This window comes from Canis aureus, chromosome 16 (genome assembly GCF_053574225.1).
Source record: "Canis aureus isolate CA01 chromosome 16, VMU_Caureus_v.1.0, whole genome shotgun sequence".
Lineage (NCBI taxonomy): Eukaryota > Metazoa > Chordata > Mammalia > Carnivora > Canidae > Canis > Canis aureus.
Genome location: NC_135626.1, coordinates 38327556 through 38337541, shown reverse-complemented (window position 1 = coordinate 38337541; position 9986 = coordinate 38327556). Strand labels below are relative to the sequence as shown.

The 9986-nt window shown below is 59.4% G+C and overlaps 1 protein-coding gene across 1 annotated transcript; it reads right to left on the bottom strand.

Annotated features, from left to right (window-relative positions):
- Nucleotides 1-23: 23 nt before the first annotated feature.
- On the bottom strand, nt 24-9243 carry PPP1R1B (protein phosphatase 1 regulatory inhibitor subunit 1B). Its single transcript, XM_077853069.1, has 7 exons — nt 8720-9243; nt 6940-7000; nt 6601-6623; nt 6116-6191; nt 2394-2600; nt 931-1050; nt 24-844 (listed from the first exon to the last, which is right to left on the bottom strand). The coding sequence occupies exons 1-7, from the start codon at nt 8798-8800 to the stop codon at nt 795-797; spliced, it is 618 nt and encodes a 205-aa protein (XP_077709195.1). The 5' UTR covers nt 8801-9243; the 3' UTR covers nt 24-794.
- Between the last annotated feature and the right edge of the window lie 743 nt (nt 9244-9986).

Here is a 9986-nt window from a genome sequence, read left to right as displayed (position 1 = left end):
CTGAAAGAGAAGTGTCAGCACAGTTATTTACAAAGATTTATTTATTACGGCACAGGAGTGGTTCAAGGCCTGGAATCAGGGAAGAGAGGAAGGGGGCAGAGCAGCTGGAGGACAGGGAGAACCTGGCTTCCCCACCGTGTGCCCCCCTAAGGACGTATACTAGGCAGCATTCCTGGCATCAAAGCACAAACAAAACGCAACAAAGCAGCCTCTGCTAGTCCCCTCTTCCAGGCACCCAGGCTGGGGCATAGGGGCGATAAGGGGAAGATTTCCAAAATGTTGAGGTTGAGGAGAAGGATGCCTGAATCCTGGGCCCTGGTAGAAGCCAGAGAGAGGGGTGGTAACTTGGAATCCCCCGTTGGAGAGGGGATGGAGAAGGATCTAAGGGCACATACAGGTTCTCAGTACCCTCCTTCCCCAGATCTTAGGGTCCTGCCCTGTGGGTTTCTTGTGCCCAGGAGAAGGGGCTGGGGAGTAGAATTGTGACGGATAAACCTTTGCCCCCCCCCCTTATTGGATTATCCAATGCAAACTCTCTCACATCTCGCCTCCCTCTGGGTAAATGGGGGAATGACTGGCAGGGGTAGGCATCAGGCAGCAAGTGCCCAGGGAGTCTGGGCATCAGCCAAAGGTGGGCAACAAGCGAACACAGACCAGCCTTAAGTCTTCTAGAAGTCAGAAGCCACAGCCCTAGCGAATGAGGGGGAAGGGTACAAAAGAGGGTGGGGGCAGAGTGGGTTTCTGGGGAACAGCAATGCCCCCTCCACTTCCTTCTGAGATGCAAGGCCGGGTGCCTATGTGCCAGGCTCGGGGTGGGTGGGGCGCTGTGGCCCCTCCCCAGGCTCTGCAAGGCAAGGAGAGGGACTCAGGGCTTGGCCACGCCCACAGAATCCCAGCCCCGCCTCCCCATCCTTCGCTACCTCGCCTCACCATTTAGTGCCAGGTCTTCCACTTGTTCTTTGGAACTTCCATCTCTCTGGGGCTCATCCAGAGGGGGTGGGCGCTCCCAGGGGCCTTCCAAACCCTGGCCACAAGTTGTCTTCTGCCCAGCTGGGGATGGGGATGAAGGGATTAAAACATAGCCTCTGAGTAACCATTCAGGCGTCCTGGAGTAAGAGCTGAGGCTCCCTGCTGGCCGAGGCTAAGTTTTCTGAGGGCATCATGGTATAATGGAGAGAACACTGGACCAAGATAGCGCTCCCAGTGACTAGCTATATGAGTTAGATTATTATAGATTATTATTAGATTATTATAAGTTATTGCCTCTCTGAAGGGGACGGTAAGGAGGAAACGTGTAGATTGCCTTTTTTTTTTTTTTTTTTTTTTTTGTAGATTGCCTTAAATAAGGTAATAGTTAATATGCTGACCAGCCCAGAGGCGGCACTCCAGGAGTGGTGGCAACCGGCATTGCTCCTTGGTAGTCTTGTCATTTGATTCTCTGCCCTGATGCTTTTTCAGAGGGAAGAGTCTCCTCTTGCTTCCTCTTTACCTGTCTTAAGAGTCTCAGTGGGAGCTGACTCAACTTCCAACAGGAGCTTTTGCTCCAGGGTTGACACCCTACTGCCAGAGATGCAGAGAGGAGGTCCAAGGCATTTTGTTTGGATGCAGGGGCTGAAGTCTACAGGCAGGGGTGGTCGACTGTTTTTCGTCCCCATAAATAGTGAGACCAAAAAGTTTTATGTGCATCAGAAGGGATAGATATGGTGACAGCCTTCCATAGCTAAAAAATAGCCGTGGGAAGAGCAGAGATCTTTTGCCTAGGAATTCTCTGGGCCTTGGGACCCTGTGTGGAGATTTCTGGATCTGGGGTCTTCTGTAGCGGTAGGCCCTCTTTGGCCCCTCTCTTCCCAGGCAGTTGGGGTTGGAAGTGCAGAGGACCAGGTTGGTTCTTGAATCCTGGATTCTCCATCTAGACACTAGAGGGCACCCTCTCACCTCCAGCCAAGGAAATAAACTGGGGAGAACCAGCCACAGGGTCCTGGGGAGGACTTAGCAACCAGCTCTTTGCCTCCCAGCAGTATCCACATCCTACGTTTAAAAACACAGGTAACAGGGCATTGGGGCCTCTTAGTTCTCTATCTCTGCACCTCCTCATACCCCCTTCACAGCCATAGATGGGAAGTCTTCTCTTCGGTCTAGCCTCAAACCTCATGTGGCCTTGCCAGAATTCTTAGGGAGGAGAGGAATTACTAGGGACACCCTGACTGGGATAGGGGCAGCCCTGGTATCATCAGGTAAGGCACCTGTGGGTGGGAGGATGGGGAGGCCCTTACCGTGTGATGGTAGTTTACATGTGTGAAGAACGACCTGGGAGGGGTGCCCCAGGACTCTCAAGGAGGACCCCGCCAAGCCCATGCTGGTATCACCCAGGCTCCTCCGCCCCTTCAGCTTACCAGACCCCCTGCTGCCCTTCAGGACCTCAGCCTGGCTGTCCTCCTCCTCCTCTTCATCGTCGTCATCCTCCTCCTCCTCCTCTTCATCTTCCTCTCTTGGGTAGCCCAGTTCCCGCAGCTCCCCCAGCTCATCCTCCTCCTCTGAGGCCTGGTTCTCACTCAGGTTGCTGATGGACTGCAGATGAGACTCAGCAATACGCTGCACGGCTGGCACAGGGGGACCCCGGAAGGCAAGGGTGAGCAAGGCCAAGAAGCAGCCCATGGAGTTGGAGAGGCATGTGGCCCAGCCCCAACCTCCTTGTAGCCTGGGCCATGGCTCACCCCCTCAGAGGTCTAATTCAAAAGCTAAAGGTCACAGAACAGGGACACCTGGGTGGCTCAGTTGGCTAACCATCTGCCTTCGGCTCAGGTCATGGTCCCAGGGTCCTGGGACACAGCCCCACATCTGGCTCCCTGCTCAGCAGAGAGTCTGCTTCCCCCTCTCTTTCTCCCTCTCCCTCTGCCGCCCCTCTGCTTGTGCTTGCTCTCTAGTAAATAAATAAAATCTAAAATAAAATAAATAAAATAAAATAAAATAAAATAAATAAAATAAAATAAAATGTCACAGGCCAGTCTGCTGGGGGCCATACCAGGGCAGAAGCAGCAGGGGTTAGATCCTTAATCACGTTTGGCTCCTAGGTTGTCCGGTGATGCAGACCTCCTCAGAGGCTGGCACCAGGCAGCTCCCTCGAACCATAGGGTGCCAAACAAGACAAGACCAGGCAGGTACAGCAGCAGCAGCTTAACATTCCATGACTGGGGAGCTTGCTTCGCCAAGGACCCGGCACTGGAGACAGTGTCCACCAGCTACAGCCCCAGTAGAAGGCACAGTACCCATGGGGCCAGGGCCTATGGGTTTAGTTTCTAGCAGGGTGCTCAGACCGCCCAGGGCTCATTGCTTACCCTGATCCTGTCCCCCTCTCTGTGCCGGGCTCGGTACCCACTCCCTGGCTCTGCCCCTGTCAGAGATGCCACTCCACACATTTTTGCCCCAGGTTCTGAGGCAGGAACAATTCAGAGACAGAGAATATAACGGTCTCCAGCCAGTGAAGTTGTGCCTGAGGATGTGCCGTGCTCAGACGCAGCCCCCACAATCTTGACCCACATCCCCAAGCTTCCAGCTCCCTCTGTGGTGACCTAGAAAGCAGCAAACACCACCCACCCCCCCAACACCACCAAGGCCTGCTGGGATAGGGCCCAGGAAAGGAACAGTGTGGGCAGCTGGGGAGAAGTCTCCAAGAGATGGAAAGGCCCAGGGAGTTAGGAGAAAGGGGCCAGGGCTGGGGGATTCTGGGGGAATGGCAGGGGTAGAGGGGATGCTCTGAGGAGTGGCTGGGGCAGAGGCAGCAGGGGCACCAGGAGCTGGTGGGATTTAAGAGCATTTGGGCAGCAGAACTCACAGCTCACAGACAGGAAGCTGACAAGCAAGGGGCTGGGGTTGCTCCTGCTCCTGCTCCTGCTCCTGCTCCTACTTCTGCTCCTGCTCCTTCTCAGTAGGCAGGCACCCCCACTCCCCCCCCACCCCCGCCTCAGAAAGCCCAGAGGGGTAGATCCAGGCTGGAAACCTCTGGTGCAATGAACAGGGCACCACGCTCCTGCCAACTTGGGACAGGGACAGAGGGTGCATTGTGTGTGCCCACCGCCCCGCCCTGCCCCAGGCTCCCAGCCCAGTGCCTCCCGCTGGCTTTGGGTAAGCTAGCCAGGCAATAAAAATGCAATAAACCGCCCTGCCCTGGCCTTGGGGACGCGGCAGAGCTTCACCTTGAGCCAAGTGTGAGAGAGCTCGGCCTCAGAGAGTCCCCCCAGCTCAAGCTCAGTGTTGTCCACCTTTCCCCTGGAGGCCATTAGCTGTTCCTCTTACAAAGCCCCAACCCTAACAGGAGCTGTCCCTTGCCCAGAAAGGGGCCGAAGCCTGCAAAACAGTGCCCTCCAGGGACAGAAGGGTCCTCTGAGGGTTGGGGGGAAGGGAAGAGAGGAGGTGGCAGCTAGAGCACCCGCCCTCCCCCTGGTTGGGGGAGGAGAGTTTAATTTCTGAGGATTATGACAATAGATATGCTGGTGCCCTTGAGTGCCTGTGCCCGGCGCCTCCCCTCATGCCTCTCTGGGCTCTCTGGGGTCTCTCCCTGGCCCTCCCAGCTGTCTTCTTCTCTATCTGTCCCCATTTCTGGGGCCCTGGACTTCCCCAGTACAAGTCTCTCTTTTGAAGCCAGAAGGCCCAGACTGCCCCACCTCTCCCAACATAGACTGGGCTACGGTGCGGCCCAAAGGGGCAATGGCAGTGGGAGCAAACTTCTAGCCCTTGCAGGATGCCCAGGAAGCACCTTGGCCCTAACCTCTTCACCCCAGCCTTCGGCCCCAGGCTCGTGACCAAGAGTTCGAGGGACTGTTCTCGCTCCTCACCACCACTCCTGCCCTCCCCAGCCCAGAGTAGGGGGGAGGGAGATCTTCTGTTCTCTCAGAGAAGATGCCACCACCCCCCTGTGCCTCCTTTGGGGGCTGGCCTTACCCCACATCCCCACAGGTGGGGAGTCCTTCTACATGCCATACCCGCTGCCCACAGACTGTCCCTTCCTCTTTCTCTCCTGGGGCGAGACAGGATGCCCTTGGCCTTCTCTCTTCTCCTCCCAGCCTCTCCTCTCTGCTCCTAACCCTGGCAGGCAGGCTGACAGGTAGGCTGACAGGTGTGCCTGTTGACCTTGGCTCATGCCGAGAACTCATTAAACCCAGCCCATTGGGAGCTCACAGCAGCCCTTCCCATCTCCTCCCACCCTGGGCAGGAAGAGCCTCAGGCCAGAGCTGAGGTTGGGGGTGTGTGTGGAAGGCTTCCTTTGGCTTAGTTAGTTAGAGATCCTTCCCATACCCCATCTCCACTGCCTGCCTCCCCGCCGGAAGCCAAGTCTCCGGGCTGACTCAAGAGACTCTGTGATTTCATACCTCCTCTCCCTGTGCCCAGGGCCTTTCCTCTTCCTGGAATGTCCTTCCATGCCTTGCCTGCCTGTTGAATCCCTCCTCATCCTTCAAATCCAGGCTTAACCAGCCTCTCCTCTGTAACTCACCGAGGACCCTCTGAAGCAAAAGGCCCCAAGAGGGTCTGGGCTAAATCTTACTCCAATTTGTGCTCACTTTGGCAGCACATAAACTCACTCCTCCGATTTTGCCCAATGCCACCAGTGAGGCCTGGCACACAAAGCAAATGAGTACTATAGGAAAGACTTGTATTTTAATGTAGAAAGAAGCAGGACTCGAGAAGTGTCCAGTTTGCTGACCTGTGCAAATATATGCCAGTGGGAGAGGGGAGCCAGTGCTGCACCTGGGGAAAGTGCTCCCGCTGGGGAGGGACGGTGGGTGGGGAAAGTGGTCTGGCACACACTTACAAAGAGGAGGAACAGAGCTGAATGTCTTTGCATTGATGATACTTGCCACTTAGGGCAGCCATTTCTTTTCTTTCAACCCTGCAACCTGATTATAAGGCCCAGGGCCACCCCTTTCAGCCTCTAGGCCCCTTCTCTACAAGGATGAATTTAAAAAGAGCTGGTCCCTAACTAGTGGTTGGAGTACAGAAGCCAATCTTTCCCCACTGACAAATGCTCCACACTTCACCTCCCTCCCCCACTGTCAGCCCAGTTCCAGGGGTCAAGGGGCCAGCCAGACTAATGGCGGGGTAGGGGTAGGGGGAATAGTACCTTTCAGCGAGGGGGGTGTGTAGGCACATGGGTTGGGTCTCTTCGACTTGAGGTGGTGCCCCTCTCCTGAAGCTCTCTGCCAGGGTAAGTGCTAGGTTAAATAGGCTCACCAGAGGCCCCTCCCTTCACCCTTCCTTCATTCCACCCCAGCCCTGGCAACCCAAGCCAACCACTCTAGCCTCCGCTGACACTGATGGGTCCAGGCACTGCCACCCCTCAGGTCCTGCTCTAGGAGGGTCCCCCAGAAGCTGTGGCCTGGCTCAGGCCAGAATCCAGAGGCCCAGCCAGAGTCCAAGCGGAGGAAAGACAAGGGCAGAGGCGTAGGTATTGGTGGAACCCTGGCACCAGACACTCTTACCAAGGTGCCAGTTGATATGCTAATGTGTCCTCAGGGGTGGCCCCCTGTGCCAGTGGGGAATAATCCTGTCCAGCCTACCACAAAGGGCCCTCAGCATCCCTCCTTCCAGCTGCCCCTGGAAACTCACCTGGTGAGGGGAGGCCTCCTCCTCTGAGAGAGGCCACCAATGAACCAAGGGAAACCGAGAGAAGAAGAGAGAGGACGGGGAGGAGAGGGAAGAGAGAAAGAGAATCTGAATTACTTTCCCCAAAGGCTCAAGCTCTGGGGAAAGGGAAAGTGTGCCCTTTCCTTCTGGGTGTTGGAAGGTGCCTGGTTAATACATGAACCCAGCAGAGTTGGCCTCCCAGACCTTACCCACCCTCCTCATCTTCCACTCAGTCTCCTACTCATGGGACTTTGGCAAGGGCCCCAAGAAGACATGGGAGTTAGGGTGGGGCCAGGGCTGGGATGGCAGGGAAGGGCCCACCTGGAGAGGAGTGCTCTGAAAGCCGGAAGAGCATGGCAGGGGTTGGTCTCCTGCGACGGATCTAAGGAGATGGAGAAAGAAGTGAAGGGAGGGGGAGAGCAGGAGAGACACCTGCACCCCCATCCCCCAGGCAGCAGGGAACAAACAGTGCTTTGAAATCCTCAGGGAACCTTTAAATCAAAGACTGTCAGAGCTGAAAGGAACTCCATAGATCACCCAACCCCCTCATTTTACAGAGGTGAAAACCCAGGGTTCAAAGAGGTTCAGCCAAGAGCTCAATGCCACACAGCTCATCACAGCAGAGAAAGGAGGAGAAAAGCCCATCACTGACTTCTAGCCCATGCCTATCCCATTCCATGGCTCCTCCAGAATGGGCATCTCCATTTCTATCTTTCCCTATCAAGGAGGCCCATCCTCTCCTGCTTTTGTAGATATCAGACCTCAGGAGCAGAAGCTGGCTGTGGAAGATGCCCCACAGGCCATGGGACCCACGTGGCCCTGCCCACCTAAGGTCAGCTCAAGGGCTCCAAAGAAACTGGATCCCACTGCAGAGGGAGGCTGAGCCAGGGCTCTGCAGACACCTGCAACCTCACATGGAGGCTCAGGTGTGCGCCCGAGCCCCAGACCCACCAGGTCCTGGAGGTGTCCCTGGAAGGCTATGTTTCACTAGCAGTTTCTCTCAGGCTGTAAAACTCTTGGCCCAGTGCTCATAAAAAAAAAACAAAAAAGTTGCCCTCCTTGGTCCATGAGCCAAACTGAATAGTGAGAGGGTGGGGCAGGGGAGGCACTGAGCACTCCCAGTAGCTGCCCCCCCCACCCCCCCAACCCACCCCCGCTTGGGGCTTGGCAATCAGACCAACTGTCAGTTAATTAGGTCCCCTCTGAGCTCCAGGGAAATGCACAAAGAGAATCAGGTGAATGAAGCTGAAACTGCCACCCGCCCCCCCCCTGCCAAGCTCTCCAAACTGCCCTCCAGACCCAAAGCTGCTTAGGCCCAGGACCCAACCTCCCCCTCCCCATAACCCCCCCATCTCTCCCCCAGGTGACTTGGCCCCACTCTCACTGCTCTGCTGGGTGTCAGCTGCAGCCCAGCAACAAGTGAACGTGCTACTTGGGGGGGGGGGGGGGGCGGGCCCTCTTCTTTCCCTCCGTCCACTCCCACCACCTTTGGAGGCCTCTCGACCCCCAGGAAGGCTCTGCAGAGAACTCGGGACTCTGTGAAGAGGTCTGGCTTCGGCGAGGACCGGTCGCCCCCACCCCGATGTTGCGGCTCCACGGAGGGCCTGGCAGCAGGAGGAGGTGGGAACGAGCCCCTGGCGGCCCGGTCCCGGCGCACACGCGGGACCCGAGGGGGGCAGAGCGCGGGGCGGCGGGGCGGGGGTCGGTTCCGTGCAGCGGGTCAGTGCACCGGGTCTCACCTCCTCCGGCTCCGGCCGGGCCGGGGCGCCGCGGTCGCGGTGGGCGCCCGGGGCAGGAGGCCAGCCGCCGTGCAGGGGCCGGGGCACCGTCCCCCCGCCCTGGGGTTGGCCCGGGACGGCCCTGCCCTGCCGCGACGCTCTCCGCCCGGCTTCCTGCGGCCCCGGGAAAAAGTTGCCCGAGCGCGCAGCTAACTTCACGCGCGGCCCCGCGCCCCCGCGTGTCCGAGGTGGCCCGAGACGCCGCGTCTCCCCCCACCCCCGGGCCGGGCCGGCCCCGGCAGCGCCCCGCCGCGGGAGGAGCCCGGGGGGCCGGTGTTGGGAGGGGCGCTGCGGGGGGCGCGGGGGGAGGCGCGGCCCCTTACCATCTCCACCTGGCGGGGGTCGAGCTGGCTGGGGGGCGCGGGCACCGAGAACTGGATCTTCTTGCGGTCCTTAGGGTCCATGGCGGGCGGGGTGGCCGGCGGGGCTGGGGCGCGCGCAGGGGTCCCGGGCGGCGGTCGCGGCTCGGCTCCCCGGCGCTGCTCGGGCGCGGCGGCGAGCGCGGGCTGTGCGCGGCGAGGGGGAGGCGAGCGGCTCACGCTCAGATAAAAATACCGCGCGCGGCGAGGGGAGGGCGGCGAGCGGGAGGGGGTCGCGCCGGCTCGCAGCGCCCCCGGCTCGCGGCTCCCGGCTCCCGGCCCTCGGGCTCCCGCCGCGCCCCCTGCGCGGGTCCCCGGGCGCCTGCAGCCTGGGCTCCCGCTCGCGGGCTCGCTCCCTCGCCCGGAGTCTCGCCTCTCGCTCCTTCCCTCGCTCGCTCTCCCGGAGGGTCTCTGGGGTGTCTCCGCCTCCCTGCCCCTCCCTCCCTCTCGCCGCGATTCGGTCTGTGTCAGCCGCTCGCCGTCCCCCCAGGTCTCACCCTCTGGCCCCAGCCTCGGGGTCCCCCGGCCCGTCCCCTCCGCCTGGGACTGGCGCCCGGGGGCTCGGTGGGAGGGCCCAGAGGGAAGTGGCCAATGAGCACCGAGAACCGTGTTCTCCCGGGGCCGGGAGGAGGGTGCGGAGTGTGAGCCCGGACCCGGGGAGCCGGCTGGGGGCCCCCTGCCGTCTCCCGAGAACTTGAAGCTGCATTATTGATGGAGTCCAGCAGGGAGGATAATGGGGGGAGGCCGAGGGGGTGGGGGGGAGAGGGGCCGCGGCGAGACGGGACTCTGGCTTTAACCCTTCGTGGCCTGGGTCCTTGGAGTTTCACGAGGAGGCCTGGAAGGTCCTCGAGAGAAACTACCATCAGCATGTCACGCTGTGAATGGGGGTGTCCTGGAGAGTCAGCGAGTGTGAAAGAGCGGGTGTGTGTGGGAGGACACGTGTCAGTCATCATGGCAGGGAGTGTGTGTGAGTGCCAGGGTCCTGTGGTGCCTGTAGCTAGGGAGTGTGTGTGTGTGGGGGGGTTCCGTGTGGCATGAGTGTGTGTGAGTCTATGTGAGTAAGTGTGTCAGAGTGTCAAAGATGCGGGTGTGAGTGGCAGGGTGTGGGAAGACTGTGTGCTGGGGGAGGGTGTGGGTGTGGGGGAGGATGTCAGAGGCTGTCAAGGTGATGGGCTGGTGTGTGGCAGCTTGCAGGGGGTGGAGGGGCTGTATCCACAGCTCTAGCCTGTGC